This window comes from Lissotriton vulgaris, chromosome 4_1 (assembly GCF_964263255.1).
Source record: "Lissotriton vulgaris chromosome 4_1, aLisVul1.2, whole genome shotgun sequence".
NCBI lineage: Eukaryota > Metazoa > Chordata > Amphibia > Caudata > Salamandridae > Lissotriton > Lissotriton vulgaris.
Genome location: NC_141691.1, coordinates 309,727,890 through 309,754,615, shown reverse-complemented (window position 1 = coordinate 309,754,615; position 26,726 = coordinate 309,727,890). Strand labels below are relative to the sequence as shown.

Here is a 26,726-nt window from a genome sequence, read left to right as displayed (position 1 = left end):
GGCTGAGGAGGAAGCCAGGGCGCGGGACGAGGACAGCAGTAGGGCGAGCTGAAACCGGTGGGTGGCAGGTGCCAAAGAGCCTGTAATCCGAGCGCACTCTAGGTTTCGGGGGGGGGGGGGGCTAGGCCGGAGGGTGTCGCGAATGCCATGCGTTCCTCGGGGCCTAGAATGAATGTAAGATGGGTGCCAGTGCTCCCCAGCCCCCACCTGGCGCCGGCTCTACACGTTATTGCCCAGACTGGGTCAGCTGAGTGCAGATGGGGGGTTGACCTGCGAATGCGGGGCTGGACTGCAGTGACCCAGTAAGGATGGTGTAGTTGCTTCAAGCTGGTCAGATGTGGAGGGCTCTTTTATGTTGAAATAGGCCAGGTGGGTCCCAGTACTAGGAGGGTTTAATAGAAGGCCAGCGTTAGTGGGCCCATGGGGTGCACGCAGTGAGGTGTCCTGGAGGTGTGGGCAGTAATGAGCAGAGCCCCGCGGATGTGCAGGAGTGCAGGCGGCTCCCTCCGGTCTCGGCTTAGTAGGCCGCCGGCCGCGGCCTGGAGTGCAGATTGTGTCGGTGCCTCGGGAAGGGGCCGGCGGTGATGCCGCAAGATGACCACCAGGTGGGTGCCCCGGCGCGCTGCAGCGGGCGCGGCTGGGGCCGCCTCCGAGACCCGCCGCGCACCGGGGGTGAGCAGGGTGTCAAGGCTCCGGGGGGTGCCGTGTGTGCCGGGCCCGCAGTCAGTCAGTGTCGCTTTTAACAGTGGGGGGTGGGGGGGTAACAGGGCCACACGTACCTCTCCCGTGAGTCGGGTAGCACCTCCAGCGGCAGCGACCAAGTGTTGGGGCGCGCTTTGGATCTCAGAGCGGGAGAGATCTTTCGGCCGTTGTGTGTAGGCCTGACAGCACCGGTCTTTCCTGGTCGGCCGATCCGCCGCCTGCGAGCTCCTTCTCCAGCGCCTGAGTCCGCACCAGGATAGCCGCTCCGGAGCACCAGTTTCCGCCGTCGGTATAAGACAATCCAGGCACCGCTGTGTTCGTCTCGGTGTCAGGAACAAGTTGGGGAAGAATTCAGGCCGTTTTCACTTGGCAGGATGATGCAGGATCATGTGACAGTGCTCGGTCTGGCGAGAGCCTCACACCAGTGCGGCCATCTCGGTTTGGCGCCACCTAGCGCCCCCGTATTTGCATAGTTGATTTACAACATTATTTGATTACTGTGTAGCTGCCTAATATCTGTTAAGCCTTAATTAAAAGGAGTTAAAATAATTGGTACAGTGTTGATTTCTTCCCCCTTGTATCTGGAGACAAAAATATGGCTGTGATAAGTGGTTTGACTATTTTGCTGGTTCTGTCTCATACATTATTCTGTTTTTTTCGCAGGATTGTTGATAATATGCCCGTTACTTGGTGTTTTCCTGGGGAAGGGAATCAACAATTTTGCATTCCAGGATTTCCAATAGGATGTGCTGCCGGTCCTGATTCCCAGGAAAGTGCATATGGATGCCCAAAAAATGTAAGTGCTCATTTTCTGTTTCTCTGTAGTTTTAAGGAAATGTATGCAATGTGAATTCCATTTCTGAAGACTCTTGGGGCAGCAAGTTGGATCTCAAATATTTCCTGTACCAACTAATGGATTTTATTTATAATGTGCACGTTTTCACCTGATATTAAGGGGACAGACTAGGCTTGTGGGCAGGAAGGCAAACTACTTCCATCATTCTCTATCTACTTCCATCCAGGTTTTGGGGGAAGTCATATTGTATGCTGGTTGTTACTAGTGCCAGTCAAGAATGTGGGCAAAAAGATAAGACGATGGAGTCAGACCACTGGTGCAACAACAGCTGTACTTCGGAGTGGGGTGTAGGTAGGCACAATCATGTGGAGGGATGGTATTGCAAAAGTGGTGGCTAAGGTGATGGATTCAGTCATATCTTCTTTGCAAGCATGTCAGACTCAACTATTGAAGGACCCTTGATATTCAGTCCACAATTGGCCGCCCACCCCTTTTCAAGGTGCACATATAAACTGTAAAACTTGGGATAACCTTGAAGAATACTGCCGTTACCAAAGTGTCACAGGCCACCACTGCTCACAGGCTGAACTAAGACCAAAATAATCTTGGCGTGGCCATTTGACAGAATGTTTGAAAGGTAAATGTTGCAGATTTTAAAAAATGGTGTAGTGTAGTTCTTCAAACTTACTACTTTCACATAACGGAAGGGGTTCAATAATCGAGCAAAAGATTCACTTATTAGGTGAAAGAAATATGACTACATCTATTAATGCACTGCTTGAGCTCTTGTCCCTTAAAATGAGAAACCTTGAGTAGGCAATCTTTGAAAGTTGGAGCCTGATGACACATCAGTTGGGGTAGTACCGCCGAGTGGTATACCACTTTGTTTTTCACTAATGTGCTGGTGTTACCACAACTGGTTTTCTTAACAAGAAATTCCTTGGTCCCTGCCAAGCATTTCCTTTGGCAAGGGGGGAAGGGGTATTCATACAGTCAAGATTCGTATTCCCTTTCCCAGCCACTTCCTCTCTCTTGTCCTCCCTCTACCACTTGCTTTAAGCCAGTGGCTGTCAGGGGTTAAAAGAGGAGTGGGTGGGACGGAGGAAGTGGAACGTAGATCATGAAGGGTAGAGTTGAGAAACACGAGAGAGAATGCCACAGAGGCACACTTGTGAGAGAAAGCAACAAGGCGCTGAGGGTGAGGGGAGAGAAATGCACAGACACGAGTTATGTTATCAAAGGCCCCCATGTTATCCAAAAGTATCTGGGATGCTCAACCATGTCTTGTGTAAGTTTTTCTGTGATTCGTATTTTCCATAGTTGAGCATCCACTAACGCAAAGGGGGACCCCTGAAACAGGATGTAGGTAGAGGCCCAGGGGAAAAGACTCAAATTCACAGAAAATGAACTCTACCAATTTCGCTTTAAACTATGTTGTACGCCATATATTATGTAGGCCACTCTGGCTGGACCATTAACACAAATATAAATTTGAAACATTTGAGAGGGTGTACTCATTGTTTGATTCATTATTATATTTATTATTTTTATTATATAGCCTTTCAATACAAAAATATCAGTGCATTGATAAATACATACCCCAACTACAGAATTTTAGGAAAAATCAGATCCCATTACACAACTTTCATTCAACAGCACTCAGCCACCTTCATACTCCAACCATACTCACACGGATCACAGATACATCACAAATATACAAAAAACAAACTAAATGTTCGAGGCATGTGGGCCGCTAAATTCATATCTTGTGCATAGATCGCCGCCTAGTGTTAGGTCCGGATGATTTTACCTTGTTGTCCTGGAAGAATCTTTGAAGTATCACGAGATAGGTGGCTCCTCCCCTGGACTACAGTGCGCATGGGCCTCTTCAACGTCTACATGAGCCCCCTCGCGGCCATCGCACGCCAACACAACCTCAACATCATCTCTTACGCCGAGAACACCCAGCTGATCCTCTCCCTCACCAACGACCCCGCCACCGCCAGAGCCAACCTACACGAAGGGATGACAGACGTAGCCGAGTGGATGATGAACAGCCGCCTGAAACTGAACTCAGACAAGACGGAAGTCCTCATCCTGGGCTCTTCACCCTCCGCCTGGGACGACTCCTGGTGGCCCACCGCCCTGGGCAGCGCACCCAAACCCACAGACCACGCACGCAACCTGGGCTTCATCCTGGACTCCTCCCTCTCCATGGCCAGACAAGTCAACGCCGTCTCCTTGTCGTGCTTCAACATCCTGCGCATTCTACAAAAGATCTTCCGGTGGATCCCCACCGAGACCAGGAAGACGGTCACCCAGGCCCTCGTCACCAGCCGCCTGGACTATGGAAACTCCCTCTACGCCGGAACCACCGCCAAACTCCAGAGGAGACTCCAGCAGATCCAGAACGCCTCAGCAAGACTTATCCTCGACATCCCCCGACACAGCTACATTTACGGACACCTGAGAAACCTGCACTGGCTCCCGGTCAACAAGAGAATCACCTTCCGTCTCCTCACCCACGCACACAAAGCGCTACACAACCAAGGGCCCAGATACCTCAACAGCCGCTTCAACTTCTACACCCCCACACGCCAGCGTCGATCGACCAACCACGCCCTCGCCGCCGTCCCCCGCAATCCGAAGAGCCACCACAGGAGGAAGGTCCTTCTCCTACCTGGCCGCCAAGACCTGGAACTCCCTCCCGACCCACCTCTGCCTGACCCAAGACCACCTCGCCTTCAGGAAGCAGCTCAAGACCTGGCTGTTCGAGCAGTAGCGGACCCCACCCGCCCACCACCCCAAGCACCTTGAGACCCTCCGGGTGAGTAGTGCGCTATATAAATGCTTTGATTGATTGATTGATTGATTGATTGATTGATTGATCTCCATCCTCAGATTGTTTTTTTCCGCCATTGGGTTCGGATGTGTTCCGTGACTCTCGTTCGGAACCTATAGGGAAAAACTTGTTTCCTTAGGGCCAAAAGGCCTCTTTAAGCGTCGGTATTGTACTTCGTTCGGTTCTGAGTTAACTTATCCGGTTTCCCGGATACTTGAGCACGTGTGCTCCCAGCTTTTTAGGCCAGATCGAAGATTGACATCGACAATGGAATTCCAGGCCCCGTTTAAACGTTGCCCGGTCTGTAACGCGAAGTACCCTCTCTCAGACGTGCACCCTGTGTACAACAGATGTCTGTCTCCAGACCACGACGAGGAGAGTTGCTTGGCCTGTTTGAACTTCAGGTCGGAAGAGGCACTTTCTCTTCGACGTGAGACGAGACTACCAGCGCTGGGAGCGTCGGATGTGGAGGATATCTTCGAGGCTGGGGACGACGAGGGCGTCCAAGAGGAGGAACCGGAGCACTTCCCCGACCTGGCCTCCTGTCAAAAATCTTACTACGGAGAAGAGGTTGACGTTGAGAACATCAAAGACGATGAAGCCGTCGAGGTAAGAGATGACGGTATGGCCATTGGGGCCACAGAGGGCGGCTCCAGCGATGAGCAAGACCCAACCAAACCTTCGGGGGTCGAAAGTGACACTGTCTTGTCAAAGGCTCAGGTCGAAGCATCGCCGGAAGGCCTTAGCCAAGATCTTTATACTCATTCTACAGCCCCGCAACCTGGCCCGGCTAAGAATATTTCAGAAGCTTCGGTGGGTACGCCTTCGAAACCGAAACTGACTAAAGACAAATCGAAACCGAAACTGAAACTGGTCAAACCAGTATTCGTTTCGCAAAGCCTCGTTCCATCGGATCCTAAGAAGGCTCGGAGTGTCATTGCCCCTTTGGGGTCACAAAAGGGGGCCAACCCGAAGACCGGTACATCCAAGAAGGTGCCAAAGGCCTAAAGAGACGGAGCAACATGATCTAAGACTGCCCATGGGGGCGTGGACACTGAAGACGGACTTGAGTTGCAGCCGCCCCTCAGTCCGAATGCATACAAGTTGATGCTGGTGAAGGTTCTCGAAGACCAGCACAAAATGGCCGTGTTGGAACGTGACGCATCAAGCCGCGGCCATTTTGGGAATCCCAGCGCACAACAGGCTCAAAGTTGGCGAAGGCCGTGAAAAAAGTCAAACAGCCATCGGGGCCTCCACCTATTGTTTTTGGACTACCTCCAACTGCACGACCTAAAATGTCTAAGCCGGCACAGGGCACCGACTCTGGTAAAATTATGTCAAAACTTAAGGGGCCGACCGCCACTCCTGAAAGCGTCGGTTCCAGTCAACCTTCTTCTGAAAGCTCACAGAAGTTGTACATTGACTCTGCAACCGGACGACTTACCCTTTTCAAACGGAAGATCTTGCCGGAGAAGCCAATGGAATCCTATCAAATTCCACTTAAAAGGAAAAGAGACTCGGCTTCCTCACCAGTTCTTTTCGAGTCCGTAAGGCCTTATGGACAAGCCTTTACACATTCCCCCACACGTACTGAGGATGGTGGGGGGGATGACCAAAATGACGAGCAATTCAACTATCCTGATGAATCTAATCAGGATGACTCGCAGGATGTGCTCGACGATCAAGGCACGGCGGACACCCAGTGATACCAAGTGAAGACAGCCACCGCAGAGGATACTGCGGCGTTCAACGCTCTGATTGAAAGGGCAGCGTTGAACCACGATGTGGTCATGCATGCAGACCCAGTTGAGGAGGACTTTCTGTTTGATACCTTCTCTACGTCGGACAGATCAGTGAAGACGCTGCCGATGCTAAAGGGTGTCCTTAAGCACGCCAATGACATTTTCAAGGACACAACCAGAGCGAGGGGGTGAACCCATGGATTGAGAAGAAATACAGGCCTGCTCCTGTGGACCCTATGTATATAAGGGGTCAATTCCCATTGGACTCTTTGGTGGTCTCCAATGCCCGGAAGAGGGCGAACTCACAAACAAGTGGTGATGCTCCTCCCCCAGACAAAGAATCTAAAGTATTAGAAGCCTCTGGGAAGCGGGTTGCTGTGCAGGCAGAGAATATTTGGAGAATAGCCAATACACAGGCTCTACTGGCTGGATACGATAGGGCTCACTGTGATACAATAGAGCAATTGTTGCAACACTTGCCTGATGAATATAGAGAGGGAGCGGAAATGTTGATTCAGGAAGGGAAACTGATATCAAACGCTTCTATCAAGTGTGCGCTAGATTCAGCAGACACTGCAGCCAGGGCCATTAACACTAGTGTAATGCTAAGGAGGCAGGCATGGTTACGAATTTCAGGATTTAAGCCAGAAATACAAACAAGTTTGCTCAATCACTCCGTTAACCCAGATTTCTTGTTTGGGCCTGACGTTGACACAATTCTTGAAAAGATCAAGAAAGACACCGAGACGGCTAAGTCTATGGGGGCCTTGCAGTCTCAACAATTCAGAGGGGGTTCTTTTAGTCGCTCAGGTAATAGAGGGTCGTCAAGAGGGCAAACATCTCAGCAAACACAATACAATAAAGGTGGTGCACAGACCACCTTTAACAAAAACAATAGAGGTGGATACTGTGGTAACAGCACCAAAGGCAGAGGACGTGGAAATAATAACACCAGGTCCTCAGCAAATACCAAACAGTGACGTCTTGTCACTGCCCCCGGATCATGTAACACCGGTCGGGGGACGACTCCAGCAGTTCCTGCCAGTCTGGGAAGGCATTACCACAGACCGGTGGGTGAGGCAACTTATCCAGTACGGGTATTCTTTAGAACTGACATCCACTCCACCCGACATACCACCAAGACACCATCCTATGTCCGCAGAGCACTTACACTTATTACAGCAAGAAGTGGCCAGAATGCTGCAAAAAGGGGCGATAGAACTGGTGCCTCTAGAGGAGCACGGAACAGGGGTGTACTCTCTCTATTTCTTAGTCCCAAAGAAGGACGGGTCTCTCAGACCCATTCTGGATCTGAGACCCTTGAACCTATACATTCTTTCAGAACATTTCCACATGCTGACTCTGCAGCAGGTCCTGCCATTGCTCAGTCAGGGGGATTTCCTGGTAACTCTGGATCTGAAGGATGCATATTTCCATATACCCATACATCAGGCACACAGTAAATACCTCAGGTTCACTATACAGAACAAGCATTACCAGTTCAAGGTACTACCCTTTGGAGTGACTTGGCGACAGTGGCGGCACACCTTCGGAGACAACACATTCATGTCTACCCTTACCTGGACGACTGGCTTGTGCAAGCGAAGTCGGCCCAGCAGTGCCCCAGCCACGTGTCCCGCACAATTCATCTTCTGCACAGTTTGGGATTTTCTCTGAACTATCCCAAGTCGCATCTTCAACCCGCTCAAGTACAGCAATACTTGGGAGTGACGATGGACACTGGAACAGCTACAGCCCAGCCAAACTCAGTGCGAATCGACAGCATGCAACTGCTGATTCACAAATTCAGACCACAACACGCACTACAGGCGCAAGTGTTTCTGCAGTTGATAGGCATGATGGCCTCCTGCATATTCATAGTCCCGCACGCGAGACTGCACTTGCGTCTGCTCCAAGAGTGTTTAGCTCGACAGTGGAATCAGGCTCAAGGACAATTGATAGACTTTCTGTTGGTGACCGGTCGTGCGTACAACTCTCTGCATTGGTGGAATCCACGCAACCTTTGCAAAGGACGACCGTTCCAAGAGCCTGTATCACAAATAGTGCTCATGACTGACGCATCCCTCCTGGGGTGGGGGGCGCATCTCCTTCATTATACAGTGCAGGGACTATGGTCGGATCAACAGAAGAAGATGCACATCAATCTGCTGGAATTGATGGCAATCTTCATGGCAATGAAGGCTTTCAAGATACATCTGTGCAACAAGGTCGTGTTGATCTGGACGGACAACATGACGGCCATGTATTACATTCAGAAGCAGGGAGCTACTCACTCTCCACAGTTGTCACACCTGGCACAGAGCATGTGGAAGTGGGCCATTCAGAGGAATATTTTCCTCATGGCGGAGCACCTCCCGGGCCAGGACAACCAGATGGCGGATCTGCTCAGCAGGCACAGCCATCAGGTGCACGAGTGGGAGATTCAACCCTCGGTGCTGCAACCGTACTTCCGGCAGTGGGGACATCCAGACATCGACCTGTTCGCCACAAACGAGAACGCAAAATGCCCAAACTTCGCCGCCAGGTTCCCACACCCGCGGTCTCAGGGCAATACGATATGGATGAACTGGTCAGGCAGATTTGCGTACGCTTTTCCGCCGGCCCCGCTCATACCTCTGGTGGCACGGAAACTCAGACAGCACTCGATGACTCTCATACTGGTTGCTCCAACGTGGGCGAGGCAAGCATGGTACACCACGTTCCTAGAACTTTCCGTGGTGCCTCATCAAAGACTGCGCCTTACACCCAGTCTTCTCACCCAGAGCCATGGCGAAGTTCAGCACCCAGATCCGCAACAGTTAAACCTTGCGACATGGCTCCTAAAGTCCTAGAATTTGGGTATCTGAATCTGCCTCCTGATTGTATGGACATCATCAAGGAGGCAAGACGGCCTACCACTAGGGCCTGCTATGCTGCCAAATGGAAACGTTTTGTCATTTACTGTTCCAACCATGACATAAACCCGCTGAATGCATCATCACAGAACATTATTTGTTACCTGTTACATTTATACTGGCATACAGTTCTATACGTATTCATTTGGCGGCTATAGCGGCTTACTTACAGAACAGGCAACACCTTTCACTGTTCCGAGTGCCAGCCATAAAGGCTTTTATGGAGGGACTCAAACGGGTCATTCCACCCAGAAGACCACCTTCACCGGTCTGGAATCTTAATATAGTTTTGACCAGACTGATGGGACCTCCTTTCGAATCTCTCCACTCTTGTGAGATACAGTTTCTAACTTGGAAGGTTGCCTTCTTAGTAGCGATCACGTCGCTGAGACGGGTTGGCGAGCTGCAAGCCCTAACCATTCAAGAACCTTTTATACAGGTTCACGCAAATAGGGTGGTACTACGCACTAACCCTAAATTCATGCCCAAGGTAGTTTCTCAGTTCCACATTAATCAAACTATTGAACTGCCAGTTTTCTTCCCTAATCCAGACTCAGTAGCAGAAAGATCACTGCACACATTAGACGTCAAACGAGCCCTCCTGTACTAAATTGACAGGACGAAGGATTTCAGGAAGCCTAAACAACTCTTTGTTGCTTTATGACCACAGCACAAGGGCAAACCCATTTCCAAATCAGGTATAGCCAGATGGATTGTTAAGTGTATTCAGATTTGTGATCAGAAGGCTAAACGCACACTAACAGTCCCCCAAGAGCGCAATCAACGCGCAAGCAAGGGGCATCCATGGCTTTCCTGGGTAACATTCCATTAGAGGACATATGTAGAGCAGCCACATGGAATAACATACATACATTCACCAAACACTACTGTGTAGATGTACATTCCAAGCAGCAAGCTGCTGTAGGACAGGCTGTTCTAAAGTCCCTCTTTCAGGCTGCTGCAGCTGGCTCGGTCAACCACCGCTAAGGGAGAAACTGCTATTTATTCTATGCACAAGATATGAATTTAGCGGCCCACATGCCTCGAACGGAATATGCTACTTACCAGTATGCATCTGTTCTTGCCATGTAGGGCCGCTAACATTCATATCGCCTGCCCATCCTCCCCGGTGCCTGTCGCAGCTGTAGCGGTCAGAATTATTTGTAAGCATGGTCATCAAGTATTGTATTGGACTCCATCTCTGCCACAATGGCGAAAAACAATCTGAGGATGGAGATGATGCCCATGCGCACTGTAGTCCAGGGGAGGAGCCACCTATCTCGTGATACTTCAAAGACTCTTCCAGGGCAACAAGGTGCAATCATCCGGACCCAACACTAGGCGGCGATCTATGCGCAAGATATGAATGTTAGCGGCCCTACATGCCAAGAACAGATGCATACTGGTAAGTAGCATATTCCATGCACAAAGTCCTCTCACAGCATCTATTAATGTTCGAACAGCGGATTTAGCCTACTGAACAATTGAGTATGAAGGTGGCTGAGTGCTGTTGGATGAAAGGTAAAGTACTTTTTCTGTGAATTTTGGCCATAGTTGAGCATGTCAGTGAGTGACTGGCAGTGGTTCTCTCTTTTTCTAGTGAGCCACTGTGCCTCACTTTAGCAGCGGCTACACATGAGCATTTTGTCTCCTTGTGTTTGATTTTCTAATTGATCCGGTTGGGTACCCTATAAAATAGTGTTTGTCACTTGGTATTTGGTATCCTAGAATCTTAAAAAGAAAAAACGTTCTTTTTCAATTTCATATAACAGTACAGAAAAGACAATTAGCAAGCAGTGATGTATATGGTAGGAAACAAAGTGCATATAGATCAATTACAGTTTACATTGCTTGGTATACTTGCCACATTATTCTCCACATAACAACCAGCCTCACTTAAGAACTGAAGCACACCTCCCCTTCATCTTTTCTGTGATGGGGCTCCCAACAAATGTGTTCTCAGGCTGCATCAGCACTGTCGCTGTCCTTTGAAGTGCATCCGATGCTGGATGTAGGAGTCTTCACACAATTCTCTCCCGCCTGGCAGAGCATCGGTCCACTTGTCATCTCGTCTGCTAAATTTGATTTGAATTTCCTCCGCCAGAGTCCACTCAATACATCTTTATTCCATTGCACTCCGGCACCCGTTGTCCCATCCTGGTGATAGCAACCCTACGTCTGGCCAACACCACTTTATCGCATTTTCCTACCTTTTAATCGTTTGCCATAGCACTGGCGAGAAAGGACTATATGCAGTCATGTGGTCCTTCTTATGTCAGCGGCCACCTTTTACTTGAAGTCTTGTACCAGGCTGCAGTGCCAAGCTAAGTGCAGGAAGTTGGCGCCACTGGTTCTACAGCGGAGGCCGCTGTCTGCGCGGGTCGAGGACATGCAGTGCATGTCCTTAGGATTGAAGGAAGTTGTAGTGCATCAACTTAAATCAGGCATTACCCAAGACAGACTGCGTTAGTACGCTCACTTGTTCCCAGTCTCCGTCAGTTAGTGGGGTGTCTAGGTTTAAATCCCATGTAATACATGCTTGAGGTGAATGCCCAGCTGCAGCCGCACGCATAGCTCTCTATAGCAGTGTTATTAGGTGGCTTCCTGAGCCACAGATCAATAAGACCCTAGGTGTTTGAGAGTGGGTGGGGCCGCAGATTGAGAAGGTCAAGTGATCCTGCCTATTTCAATCAGGCCAGCAGGGTGCAAAAAGTGACCAGGGCCAAGTGCAAATTCTTGGTGTGCCTCTTCAAAGGAGATTAATGTCTTCCTGTGGTATAGGTCCCCCAACAGGTCCTGCCACGCATGGAAGTACATATTGCCCATTAACTGAGTCCATACCCCAAGTTCCTGTGGAATGGGGCCCGCTTCAGTACGGTCTGAGCAAATTGCTGCCAGATGAGAGCTGTTTGTCGCACAAAGTATGAGAATTCCGTTGAAGTCTCTGCGCCCTCCATTAGTAACTCTGGCAAGTGATCTGCATGGACACTGCCCATCAATAACCATTACTCCCAGTTCTCATCCAGGTCCAACTATCTGGCTGCATGTTGAAGGTGTGTAGCATAGTAATATAGATTTAGTCGCAGGACTTCCAGTCCCCATCTTTGAATCTTTTGGTCAATGTCGTCAGGGCCACCCTACTCCACCAACCCGCCATAGGAGTGAAATAAGAATGGAGTCAAGCTGCTTACGAATCATGGTTGGGAAAGGACATAGCAAGTTCAGCAGCACATACAGAATAGTACAGACTTCTGTAGCACATGCAGAGCAGTACTATTTTGATGATTGCCATCCGGCCCATTAGGGAGAGGGGCAATGCATTCCAGAAGGCCACAGATATCCTCAAGGCCTCTAAGACCCTGTCCATGTTTAGGCGTAGTTGTAGGGTTTTGCTGCCGGTATTGTTTGACTGTATTTTTTTAGACTGTCCCAAATATCCGTGATACATCTACATATATTGTGCTCTTCCGGTAGCGAGGCTGAGCTAGGTGGATGCGTAGTATGAGCATGTGTATGCAACTGCTCCTCTTTGCCTAGATCGGTCTGGAGTGGTCTACGGACCCCAAAAGTCATCCCATACAGGTGCCCCTCAGCACCACTTTAAGTGCCTCCCATTCCGTGGATCTATTCCCAGCAGAGCCCCAGTTAATTAAAATAACCCAACAGGGAGAGTGACGGTGCCTCATGTCCTGTAGGGTCCTCCAGTATGGCTGTAGGCATCAGCCAAAATCATGATCCCAGATCTGCATCCCCCAGCGCAACAGTACAACAAACTGGCGAGTGGTCTGACAGGAAGCGTGCCAGATGCGTTATATGAATGTTGCCTAGCCTAGGGAACCCCGCTACCAGTACCCTGTCCAATCTGCTGTAGGTATTGTGTTTGGTAAAATGACAAGTATATAAGCTACGATCTGGATGTTTCAGGCGCCATACCCCTGCCAACCCTATGTTGTACATGACTTCCCGGAGTGCGCCCATCATGTGCAGTTTTGTGCCTGGGCTAGCCGGGCCCTGTCCAAATTGGGGTCCAAAATACAGTTAGTCACCCAGCCGCATCAATGGCAAATCATCCTCATGAGTAATCAGGTACTGTACTGCGTGGAAGAAGGTAGATTGGTCAATATTAGGGGCATATGTGTTAAATAGAAATAAATCCTGTCTATCCAGGGAACCCTGTATGAGGAAGTACTTACTATTACTTACATCTGTCTCCTTGTACATGAGAGAGAAGGGGACTCCCGGTGCCACCCAGATCAGCCTGCTTCTTGCACATTTAGAGAAGAATGAATAATATGCCTGTCCTTCCATTTCCTGGCTAGTTAAATGGCACCTGTGTCATCCAGGTAGCTTTCCTGTAGGCATACAACAGCTATTTTGTGGCGCTTAAGGAAGGTCAGTACCCAGTACCTTTCAACATATGTACCCAGCCCCTGGACATTCCAGAATGGGACTTTATAAACTCCCACCATTCTCTTTTTTTTTTTTTAACCTTTTTTTATTAGTGGCATTCAACATAGAGGCATGAACATCATAGCATTAAGAATACGATACAGTACTGTGCATGGTACATACAATGGATAAAGAACATCTTCACAAGGGCTGGTTCAGTGCATGCATCACTTATAGTGTCCTGGAATGAGACACATCTTCGTCGGAGGCCCCCCCCCCCCTCCTATTCAACCAGGGGCTCGGGTTGCGGAAGCATAGTCCCAATTTGACATATATAGTCATCTCGGCATGTAGGGTGGTAAGCAACGCTGGTTATGGCAACCTACGTACGTCTCGGCATCAATCGGTTAGCTATCTACATCCCCCTGTATAGTAACGTGTCTTATGTGCAGCAAGTGAGTGCTGTTCCGTCAAGTAACCCAATGGCAGTCAGCGAAAGAGTGATCAGAATAGGGCGCGTCTCGGATCAGGGCGCAGCGCTCTTCAGCACAGCAGCCATCTTTAACGACTTGCGGCTGCAGGGACGATCGCGTTTATGTGCTCCCGCTGTCCCACCACGTCAAAGTAGTGGAAGAGGAAGAGCGATCGGTCGTTCCAGCAATGCTGTGTGTAACATACATTTGCCGGGCCTCTCAGCGTCCCCCCAACGGCTAACATCCCATCACTCCCCGTGCAGGGCGGGTCAGGCTCATTCCAGTGTGTGATGCATAGTGTGGTGTGTGTGGTGTGAGGTATCTATACACACTCATGGGCCCGGCACCGACTCGTCATCTCCAGAGGAGTCACTGTGAGCCGTCTGAGACAACATGTACACCTGCAGGGGGGACCAAAAGTCGCTGGGCTTACAACGGGCAGGCATCAGCTCTGCATAGACGCCATGTTGATCCTGGCAGTACGTGAGATCGTCCAACCACTCCTTAAATTTTGGCGCCCTTCCCCTACCCCATCTGCACGCAATTCTTCTCTTTGCCAACAGCAACGCAACATCAACATATCGGCGGTCAGCCTTGGGTACATTCCCGGTGTAGCCCAGCAGCATCACCACGGGGGTCAATGGGAAGAGGACCAGCTATCATAACTTGGAGCGCAGCATGCACCTGTTCCCAGTATGCCTGAATAGCTCCGCACTCCCAGGCCAAATGGAGAAAATCTGCGCCCTCCTCCTGGCATCTCGCACATTTATCATCGTCCGACAGGCGAAAACGCAACTTCCGAACTGGAGTGTAGTAGTAACGCTGTACGAACTTGTAGTGAATAATTTTTAGTCTACAGCTGGAGGAGATTTTGGCAGTGACTTAGCAGCAATATTTCCATTGTTCATCGGTTAGTGCCATGGGTAGTTCAGAGTCCCAGGCAGCTCGCGCCTTGGCCAGGACAGGGGGGCGCTGCTCTCGAATGGTAGCATACAATTTCGACACCAAATGTCTGCCGTCTGACACCAGCATTACATGCAGAGGCAGGACAGTGCCCGGTTCCTCTGGGAAGCTGGGGAGTATATCCCTCATACCCTGACGAAGCCGAATATAATAGAACACCTCCATTGGCGTCGGCGGGGTGTTCAGGAAGATCTGTTCCTTGGTGCGGAACCGTCCATCTTGAAATAAAGCGTCCCAGGTGGTAAGATGTACGCGGGAGCACATGGATCTGAAACCACCTTCCGTTAACAGCGAAAGTTTCGGGTGATATGCGAGGGGCATTGCCGGCGAGTAGAGCATAGGAGCTCCCAGCAGCTTCGTCACTCTCCGCCACGAGTCTATGGTGCAGGTGACAGTGGTAGCCGGCGTCTCGACATCTCCCACCAATCCCATCAGCATGCCCTTGAGTGGCAGTGGGTGCACGATCCAGTCCTCAGCAGCAACTTGGGGCATGAAGGGCGTGGGGTTAACCCAATGGTAGGCATGCTGAGCCTGGGCACTGAGATAATACACCTCCAGGTCTGGTATATCAAATCCTCCCCTGTCGTATGGCTGCGTGAGGACATTCCAGCTGAGGCGCGGCTGCTTGCCCCCCCAGAATAGTCGCAGCATTCAGATCGAAGTCGTTTAAAAAAATAGGCCCCTGGGTAGTAAGGTATATTCTGGAAAAGGTATAGAAACCGTGGGAGAACCACCATTTTTATCAGGGAGGCTCTACCAGCCATCGACAGCGGCAGGGCCATCCAGCGAGTCACGTTGTCAGTCAATTGTGATATGGCCACCCCATAGTTTAGTCGGATCGTGTCTCCCTTGTCGAGCGACACCTCGATTCCTAAGTATTTTAAGTCAGAGTCGCACCACTCCAGGGGGTAATCTAGCGGGAATCGGGTTACGGATGCCGTGAGGGGGAAGAATTGTGACTTTTTCCAATTGATGTGTACTCCAGAAATGCCACCAAATAATACAAATTCTCTCAGCAGTGGATTGAGATTATCCCGTGGATGTCGCACATACAAAGTGACGTCATCCGCATAGATTGATATGCCAATCTGTCGTTGGTTGCAGTTAAAGGCACTGGCCTTATGTAGTTGTCGGATCCTGCAGGCTAGCGGTTCGATTGACAGAGCAAAGAGGAGGGGTGACAGGGGGCATCCCTGCCTGGTTCCCCTCGTGATCGGCATCTGCGCCGACAGCACCCCGTTGACGATGACCCTGGCGACTGGAGATGTGTATAATAGTGTTACCCAGGCGATGAATATACGGGGGAACCCCATTCTGCCCAATACGGCCAGGAGATATCTCCACTCCACCGAGTCGAACGCCTTAGTGGCGTCTAAGAACACAGCAGCGACCGGAAGCTCGGACGAAATGGTGGGTACGAGGGAGAACAGTGTGCGGAGGTTATGGGAAGTAGCCCTCCCCGGGATGAATCCAGATTGATCTGGCAGGACCAGGGTATTCATAAGGAGGGATAGCCTAGTCGCAAGTACTTTCGCCAAAATTTTCGCATCGCAATTTAGCAATGATAGGGGCCTATAGGCATCGGTATCCACCGGGTTCTTCCCTGGCTTCAGTAGCGAGGTGATCGCCACCTCCCTCATAGAGCCTGGTAGGATTCCCTCCTCCAGCGATGCTTCGAATACCTCCTTCAGTACTGGTGCCATGATGTCAATATAGCATTTATAAAATTCGGCCGGAAGGCCGTCAAGCCCTGCAGCCTTGCCATTACTGAGCGACATAATCGCTTCCCGGATTTCGTCCAGCTCGAAGGGGCATCCCAAGAATGCCCTGTCTTTGTCACTGAGCCAACAGAGTGCTATATCGTCTAGGTAACCGCCAAAATCCACCTCACTTGTCTGTTGAGTGGAGTATAGGCGTTGGTAATGTTGCAGGAAGGTGTCTTGTATCCCCTTAGTATCCCGGTAGGACCTGCCCCCTCCATCAGAGATTTCTAAGATATGTGTGGCGAACCGTTGATGACTCGTGACTGCTGCCAACACTTTTCCCGGTCTATCTCCCTCGCAGTACCGCCTAGCGGTCCAGTATTTGCCCCGAAATTTCACCTCCCTGGCAGCTTCTTCTTCATAGGATGACAGTTTAGCCCTAAATGCCCTGTCTATGTCAGGACTAGGATTTCTGACCATCTCCGCCTCTAGTGTCTTAAGTTCCGCTTCGAGAGCAGTCAATGTACGTACGATTCCCCTTAGTATGCCACAGCTCTTGGAGCTTGTGACACCCCTCACGGTAACCTTAAAGGCCTCCCATATCGTTTCGACCTTGTCGACAGACCCCTTGTTCCTAGGGAAGAAGGCTTCAATTTCCTCACCAAGTTCCTGTTTAAAGACAGGATCAAGCAGGGCCGAAGGAAAAAGTCTCCACGGGGGACGCATCCTTGCATAGCCAGGCATCTCCATAACCGTCAGTACAGGGCAATGGTCCGAGTATGTACGAGGCAGATGTTGTACCCGGACAATCCCACCAGCCAGGCCCCGAGAGACAAAACAGTAGTCGATTCTTGCCCAGGAGCGTGCGTATGTGGTAAAGTGGGTTCCTTCCCTAGTTCCCGGGTGTAAGTGTCGCCAGCTATCCAGTAAACCCGCCTCCGTCAGTATACCCTGTAGCGTGTCCCTAGCTTTTGTGTTATATTGTCCACCACCGTCCGATCTGTCCATCCCCGGATGCAGTGAAAGGTTGAAATCCCCTCCCCAGACTATGTGTGTGGCTTCGACCTCTAGCACATGACCCCACAGTGTCAAGAAAAACCCCGGTGTGTCGACATTAGGTGCATAGCAATTTACAAGCATTATCACATCGGTACCCAATCGCCCCCATAAAATAACATACCTCCCCTCCCCATCTGTCCGAACCCCCAACTTCTGAAACATCAACCGTTTATCAGAATGGCCACCCCCCTGGAATAAGTGGAATAGGAAGAAAATTCTCTCACATTTGCCCATCTACTTGCAAGCCGAGGAGCACAACGTGGGCTCAGGTGGGTTTCCTGGAGCATCGCTATCTGCACCTGATGCCTATCCAGATATGCAATTACATTCCTACATTTCCGTGGGTTATTAAGACCTCGAACATTCCAGGACAATATGGATACAGTAGACAAGGCTTGATCACCCGCACTTGTCATCACAATCTAAAAGCATGTAAATATCCAACTCTCCAGCCCTTCGTAGGAGCGTAGCCAGTACCATTCTCTCTTGCGTCATGAACCATCGATGTGCTCGATCATCCACACAGTCGCCGTCCGTATCACTAGCTTCAGCACACGCAACATGTATTCCAACCTCAACTGCTTTACCACTCAAACCAACATTCATCCCAACAGTTAACCTCCCCCCCCCTCCATGCACAACATCTCAGCTCCCGTGATCCTATCCCACCCCCAACCCACTGAAGCAACCCAAACTTGCCAGTATCAGAAACCCACCCACCACCCCAATCCCCATACTCAAGAACCATAACTAAACCATGTGGGGTATCCCCTCCTGGGGGCATCAGAGGCACGCATCCATAAACCCCTGCACTCCCCTCCCGCCCCGCACATGTCATACGGGGAAGACAGAGAAGAAGGGGTGGTGCCTGGCATATATAACCCCTGTAGGTTGAAGCCTTTATATCACACCATAATAGCTCCTCCACGCCTCCCACCATGCTAAGTCAACAATGAGGACTGGGGGATTGACCATAGATCCATCTATTCCCCCCTTTTCCTCCTGTAGTGCCACCAGTTTATACAATCCACTAGACATCCCAGTGGCGCACATTGGGCAAACCAGACATCCCTCAGCAGCGAGCCCTCATGGCCAGCAAGCCTCCGCTCATGCCGCCACTGGTAGGTAGGACTGCCCCGTTAGAGGCAGGGCATATGCTCCGAGGCAGACTCCAGTAATTCACGAGCAATACAGTACCCAAGCGATTGTGAGGGCTGCCCCCCACTCCAAAGCCCCTATCTCGGCAGGCAATGTACTGAGCAAGTGAAGCTCGTCGCCTAAATGTCGTCCGCTGCTCCTGCTTATCTCCGCTGCACCAATTGTCCGCGTATTCACAACACCATACCAGTGGCGGGCAAACTGTTCAAAAGCCCTCTATCGTTCAGCCGCTTATCCAGAATGCAAGGTAGTAGGTATCATTGGCTCCGGAGGTAGCGCCGGGAAGTCCTAGTGTCCAAAGGAGACGTTCACCGAGGCAAGCATCAGTAATTCCACAAGGAGCCCTCGGCAACACGAGCATTAGAGCACCATCAAGACTCCTCTTGTTCGACTGGGTGTCCTCCTGCCTCATCCTCCTCCTCATCACGCCTGTCTCTCCTAGTAGCGCGAAGCCTTTTTACGTAGTCCTCAGCTTGCTGCGGATTCGCAAAGAAGTGCTGTTTGCCTTGATGAGTTACCCTGAGGCGTGCCAGGTAGAGAAAAGCATAGTCCACCTGCATGTCTCTCAGTTTCTTTTTCACATCCAGAAATTTTCTCCTCTGGTCCTGTACCATGGGTGTGAAATCTGGGTACAAGGAGAACTGTACACCATCGCAGGCCAGGTTACGTCTTGTACGGGCTGCTCTTAGCGCCACATCCCTATCACGGTAGTTGAGTAACCGTGCGATGATGGGACGCGGCTGCGCCCCCGGTTTGGGGACCGGGCCCAGTGAGCGGTGTGCCCGCTCAACAATGAACTGATTAGAGAAGGCCTCTTTACCTACTGCGGCAATCAGTATGCGTTCCACATAGTCCTCCATCCGTCCGGTGTTGGTGGAATCCGGAACTCCAGTGACGCGGATGTTATTGCGTCTACTCCTCGCCTCCAACTCCTCGTTCTTAGCCGCGATTACTCTGAGGATGTTATCCATTCGGGTTAGGCGAGTTTCGTGAGTGTTGGACGTGTCTTCAGCTGTGGAAATACGCCGTTCCGCTTCCGTCAGCCGCTCCTTGTGGACTTCTATCTTTTTCGCAACTCCGTCCATCCTGGAAGACAAGCGGTCAACCTTATCCACGATTGTCGCGAATCCCTGCCGCATCTCGTTGATAAGCAGTCTCAATTCCGGGGCCACAGGTACAGAGGATGCGTCGGCATTCGATGGTCCTGGGGCACCGCTGGATCCCATGGTGCCTCGTGTTGGTTTTTTGGCGGCTGTGGGTTCGAAGGAAAGTTTGGGCTGCTTAGCGTCGTTCTTGCCCATAGTGCCCAGTCTGTTGGCGCCAAGCGGGGCCGGCAAATGGCGTTCAATGATAGGGTTCCCCTCTGCCATACTACGGTGCTCGAATCAGTGGTCCCCAACGTGGCGAACCCAACCGAGGCAGTATCAGCCGGTGGGCTGGTCAGCAAGTCCCAGTGGCCCCCTGTCCCTCCTTTGCGCCTTAATTGCAATATCCAGGGCTTCTTGGGAGCTTACGCGGTGGCAGGCGGGTCGTGGCTCGCCCGTGTAGCAGTGAGCAATCCTCGGCGGCAGGAGCACCCAGGAGGTGGAGGGTAGCGTGGTAATATGAGGCCCAGTCCGCCCCTAGAGCGTTCATATGTCTGACCTCCCAGGTGGTCCTCCGTTACCACAGCCGCTATAACCGGCGGTAGCAGTGTCCCTCAGGTACTCCAGGGAGGCTGGTAGGGAGGCACACAGCAGGGCCGGGTGCGATGGTATCCCCCTTGGTAGGCCCAGGCAGGGCACGCCGTTAGTACCGGGAGCGCCAGCCGGTCCCAGGTACAGTGTCCCAGCTCGTCTCCCGCTACGGCACTGCCAGAGATGGCAAGACTCACCTCCGTTCGGCCCCGGTTGTCCGCTGTCCGCCCGCCTCACTGGCCGTGCTCCGCGTTTTTGCGGCCTGGTCGCCTCGTGGGAAGCCGCGGCCTCGCGTAGGTTAGCGTCCCGTGCGCCGCAGCAGCCCTCCGAGGTGCCTTCTCACGGCTCTGAGTGCAACCGCCGGATCTCAGGCGCCGGACCTCGGATCTCCGCCAAAATCGGTCAGGAGCTGCAACACAAGTAGATCCGCCCTCGGTGTGAGTTTCAGGCTCCAACTCCCAGGTTAAGCGAAGAAATGCAGGATAGTTCTGGCCAGGCAGCCAGAGCCTCACAGAAGTGCGGCCATTAGCTCATGCGCCCTCTAGCGCCCCCAACTCCCCCCATTCTCTGTCTGAATGAGTGGGTGCACTATCCCCTCCCGCTGTACACCACCCTTCTGCTGCTGAGAAACAAAAATGTTAAACAACGTGAACCAAACCCCCCCGCCCATGAACAAATATAGTACAACCATATGTTTACTGATGTCCACCATGGACTGGCTAGTACTCCACTTCTGGGCAGCATTCTGGCCTGTCAAACCGAGTTACCAATTTTCCACATATCGCAACATGGGTGTCCTCTCTATCAATCAACATGGTTGAGCATACGGGTCAGTAGTGAAGATAATAGACAAGATATGCTTCCCCAACCCGTGGAGTTCCAGTCACACCTCACTAACTCAGAGCAGGCATATAGAATACAGTCACTGTGCTGACCACCCTTGCTATTTCCACCCTTGCTATTCCAGACAGTCGGAAATGTAACACTCATACTAGCACCCTCTCTGTTATGCATCATCAGCCATACTGCTCAGTCCATCCCCACTCCGGGGCAGCCAGGGTATCAAGCACAATGTCTGGCGCCAGGCTCGAGATGTTCGTACCAGTTTCATCTGATTGCACCTGTGGGTTTGCATCCCCTTCAATTGTTGGCAGGTCGATGGTGCATAACTGCATGGTTCCATCCTCGCTGATCATAATTTTTTCGGGGCCCCGAGGGTGAAAGTTTGGGCTGGTCGCCCTTGTCTGGCATCAATCTAAAGTTCTGCAGGTGGGCACCCCCATTTCCGAGAGCAGCTGGCACCCGATAGAGAGTCTCCAGGTTCACCCCTCATGTCAAGCCATTCTCAGACATCCCCTGGTCACTCAAAAAAGTGGGCCTTCCCCTGAAGTATCACTTAGAGTTTTGCTGGGTACTGGAGCATATACTTGAGGTTGAGAGCCCTAAACCTCTGTTTGACGCTGAAAAGCGATTTACAATGCTCCTGAACTTGTTTTGTATAATCTGGGTAGATGTCAATTTTGGCTTTGATGTGCAGGGGGACCAACCCTCCTGTGCTGCACGAAGAATACAGTCTGTCACAAGAATTTAATATGTTGGCGATAATGGCCCAAGTTCAGTTCAACGGCTTTATTTCGATTGTTATATCATAAAAGCAAGACCGCGAAAATACAGCGTAAATGCATTTAGAAACTATTTGCATACATTAAAATTTTTATCCAAAGAGGGTTAAGAACAAATACAGATTTAAAATGACCTAATTCAATAGGATAAAAACAAGGTCTTAACAATATTTAAAAGGAATACCCATTTATCAATCAGTCACAATATTTTAAAACTCAAACAATTAAACAACAGTTAATAGCCGTTTAGTCCTGATGGACCATGCCCATGATAAAAATTTTGCAAGGCCAAAAACATACATGGGCTGAGTATCTGATATTAAAATTCGAAGTGCCACAGAAGAGTGCCTAGTACCCAAAGACCTACATACAGGTTTAAGCCACATTTGCCTTGGACGTACATAAGCCGGGCAAACAAACAGAAAGTGTTCTACTGACTCCATGGTGGTACCACAGAAGGGGCAGAATGCTGTTGACTGCTACAGTGGTTTCCAGTAGGCTGTTAGGGCACGTACAGGAAGAGACCCCGCTCTGAATCTAAAATACAGGGCCCTATCATAAGGTTTCCAGACCATATCCAAATAGAGCTCTCGGTAGGGTACGTCCTTGTGTGTTAGAAATTCCTCTGAGAGCCTTCCAAGAGATGGGTCCGTGGTGATTCTTCTACTGACCCAGTTCCAATACATAGTTTTTAGCACAGCCTTTGGGGGGAAGACCGACTTTCCCAGGCTTCACTGAGTCCCAATTTACCAAGCAAAGCCTTAACATCAGTTAGCCATCTTATCCTATGCCACCCTGCCAATGACATCACCTCCGTTAGGCCTTTGGCGTATTTGGCAAGTTCAGGAACACGCCACAGCCTGGCCCATAAAAGTAATGGCCGTAGTCTTGCCACATCGCTGATTTGTTGACATCCAAGGTCCAGCAGGAGGGGTAGCGTAGGTGTGCTCTGTGGGAGGGACATAATACCTTTTAAAAACTTGTTCTCAGACCTAGTCAGAAGATCGGTGTTAAAAGTGCCCCAAAGTTCTGCGCCATACAAGGCAATAGGTTTATGTGAAGAAGATTGCTGTTCTTTTGCGAGTGCCCCTGTAACCCTTTTATGATTAAGCAGCATTTGCAGCAGATGGGAGGGTCCACTGCATAGTATCCGTAATCCGGATACCTAGATAGTCAAAAACAGTGACCCTTTCCAGAGGCGTTTTATTAAGTACAGGGGGACGACCTAGTTTTTTTGGGGGATTTAAAACCAAATACTTTGTTTTATCGGTATTTATTACTAGGCCCCGTTGGTCACAAAAGGTCTGGAAGTTGACCAAGAGGCCCTGGGGGCCGGCCGGGGTTTTTGAAATTAATAGCGGATCATCGGCAAAGAGAAGAGTGGGGATGGCCCAAGTAGACACCTATGGATGTGGAGGCAGCACCAGGATTCCTTGCTCCGTCTCCACTATATACAGTTCGGATAGACCCCAGGTTTAAGTTCAGCCTGCATCCAGTGCACCAGAAATTGCTCCTTTGAGGACCCTCCCGTTTTCTCTGGAAATCCCAGGAGTCTTATGCTATTCTGTAGGGAGCGGCCTTCTGCGTCCTCGGTCATCTGGCCCAATCCGGCGTGATGGTGGTCATCTGGCCCATTTGCAGCTTGAAGATCGCTACCTTTCCCTGCAATTTGGTGATGTTGCCCTCTGCAGATTTGACTTTGTCAGCAGCCTTCCATAGGTCTGTGTGAAGGAGGTTGGCGTCAATGGAGACAGCCTTGATTTTCTGTTCAAGGGCTTTGCCAGTATGACTGCGAGTAATTCAGTTCTGGTCAGTTCTGATTCAATGCCCGGCTCATCAGTAGCATTGATTGTGCTCTACTGCAGTGTTATTCTTTGTGTAGGTTGGGGCTGGTGGTGTTCACAGCATCGGCTTTCGCTGTCTTGTCCTTCCCCATGGTTTTGGGTGCCTCCTGAGCCAGTGTAACAAGGCTTCAGGTCCCAAGCTGTGAATTCACACCCGGGGGCAGGTTCAGCACCTCCCTGCTACCCCAAATCACAGGCCCGGTCAGCGACCCTGTGTTCTCCCCTGTGCTATGTCCCTGCAATCAGGAGATGATCAAATCTTCCCAGATGCATTGAAGGAGCCCTCGTCCCCAATGCGATGATCTGTGATGGGCTACAGCTCGTCCCGTTGCCAAGGAATTCTGGGGGTCCTCTCCACTCCGCTTTCCTGGATTTCAACCCCAGGCTCCTTACTGCTCTTTTGCCCAGAGCCATTGAGCAGTTCAGCCCCCCCAACCCCTTCTCCACCACACCACCCCCCAGCCGTTCCCAGCCTCAGTGGTAATATAGCACGGGTCAGAGATTGTGCACTCTTCCAGCACTAGGCTCTACGGGCCATCAAAGCGGCCGACCTGCCCCAAAGTGCAGTGCACTCTCTGCGTGCCCAGAACCTTTTTCTGACCAAGCCCCTTTAGTTGATCATACCTTGTGCTTCAGGGGGCTTAATCTTTATCTCTCTGGTCCCCGCCAAGGTGTGGTGGTTGTCGCCATCCGAATTGGCACCACGCAGTCCTCTGCAGTGCCAAGGATCCACTACCGACCGCTGCAGACCTTGCTGCCATCCCAGGTCCGTTCATAGAAGAGGCACAGCCACGTGGAAAAGTGATCCGGTGTCAGGGGCCCATAGTCTTCATGGTCCCCAGGAACCTGTCACAGGTGACTCATATCCACGTGATCCGTTGCCCACCTCTGAGTCGGTGGCAGAACATGTGACTGGAAGAGGCCAACCTACGCCACAGTCCCAGATGCGGATGGGATGTGCCCCAGCCGCTGCTCCTCCCCACCGCCGCCAGCACTCCCCGGGATGCCAAGAGCCCGTTGCCCCTATGGTCCTCGGGCGCACAATATAGGTAGGCAGCGTCTGGGCGACTGCCGCTCCCCTCTAGCACCAAGGCAGCCCTTGCTGGATAAGAGCTACCGACTGAGTTCCCACTAGGCCCAGCCGCTGCATCAGGCCCTAACTGTAGTCTGTGCCAACAGCAGATTCGGCGTTTGTGTGGCACCAGAGGATCACAGGAGGTGTACACAGCATTGGTGTCTTGGAGAAGCCAGTATCCTAGATCACAACAGATCGCCAGCATCCACGCGGCGATCCAAAGACACGCAGACAAACGAGGTGTCGTCCTCGGAACATTAAGGAGTTACAGAGGGGCTCGGGTGCCATTATGACCTGTTACTTCCGTGGCATATGGCGTTACTCTCGCTGACGCCAACATGCCCTTAGGTTACAGGTTCATATAGTTTACTCACGGTTGCTCGCACCGCTAACAATGTTAGCAGAACGTAATTACAGGCTCGGTGCGAGTAGCTTCCTTTGTATTGTTATCTTTCCTTTACTGCAGGTTGTGTTCTTGGGACACCTACCTGCAGGACGCCATGTCGAGTTTACTTCCTCAATAAACTCGGTGAGTGTTGTGTATGAAAGTGAGTTCATGTTGCTCCTGGTGAAGCTGTTTATTAGGCACAAATACTAATTATACATTACGTCCGGAGATAGAGGGCGGATTCATTAAGAGATGTAGGGCTTTTTCGACTATAACATTGCACACAACATTTTTTAGTCCTTCTTTATCTTATTTCATATGTTACTGGTGGGTGCTAAATATGGTATCCCCAAAGACCATGTACAATAGACAAAAAAAATTCTATTATGATTAAGGGGATGTGACAAATGTGATTATAGTCTGTTTTCCCCCCGTGGGGTTCTAACAATATACTCATATTGGATTTATGTACATTTCCAGCACATGTTTCGCTTATTGTGGGGATCCCCTCCATACATGTTGATTCAACTGGAATCCCATGTGATCACTTAATTGGTACATTGACCGAATTACGGTGTGACCAATTTTGGAACGGGTAACAACACCTGTCCTGAAGAAGACCGGGGTGACCTTTGTGGCACAGTAAGTCGGTCGAAACATGTTGACAAAGACGGTATTAGGAGGGTTGTTTTGAGAATCATGAGTTTCTCTTGGAAACATTACCCATCCTCTCATTTCTTTTAATCCTGGTTGTGGAACCTCTCAATAAAGTTTTTGTTTGGTATCCACAAACTAGTTTTAAACACTTTTCCTTTAACTGCACGTGTTGTGGACCTTTTCCAGTCACTGGGTGATACTTCACTGATCACTATTCGATTTATATGTTTATATGTTGTTTGGTCTTGTACATTTGTCTTATGGCTTTTTATGTTAAAACCCCCCTCCCTATGCTCCGTCCAGAGTGTGGCTACACTTGGGCGTACTGTAAGCAGACCCGATGATGAAGCATGTCACACACTTCCGTGTGTGAGTGAGGGCAGTATTCTTAAAACAAAGGACTTTTTGTTTTGTGGAACGTTTAGGGTTTTTTTTTCTTTCTTTCACTGCTTTTCCTCTCCACCCCTCTACGTGTGTACAGTTATTACTCGGATGGGGGGGGGGGGGGGGAGTTGGGGGGGTTCGGGGGGGGAGAGCCTTAGACACGTTTGACCCTCTCTCCTTATTTGTGTTGAATGATCCTAGAATCTTAACTAGAGCAGCCAAATCCCCTGGAGGAAGAAAGTTAATGAGCTATTGGGATTTCTCAGCGCCAAGACGCCCTCAGGCAATCGCGCGCTATACAAATAGAAAAATCAAATCAAATCAAAATCAATGTGTGG

General features: G+C 50.6%; 1 protein-coding gene across 1 annotated transcript in view; it reads left to right on the top strand.

The window, feature by feature from the left end:
* The window catches only part of LOC147718680 (transmembrane 9 superfamily member 2-like), a 1,534,671-nt gene that overhangs the window by 498,134 nt on the left and 1,009,811 nt on the right, over nt 1-26,726 (top strand). The window contains exon 5 of the mRNA XM_086918630.1: nt 1,366-1,498. Within this exon, the coding sequence (XP_086774756.1) occupies nt 1,366-1,498 (133 nt within the window). The remainder of the gene's footprint in view (nt 1-1,365; nt 1,499-26,726) is intronic.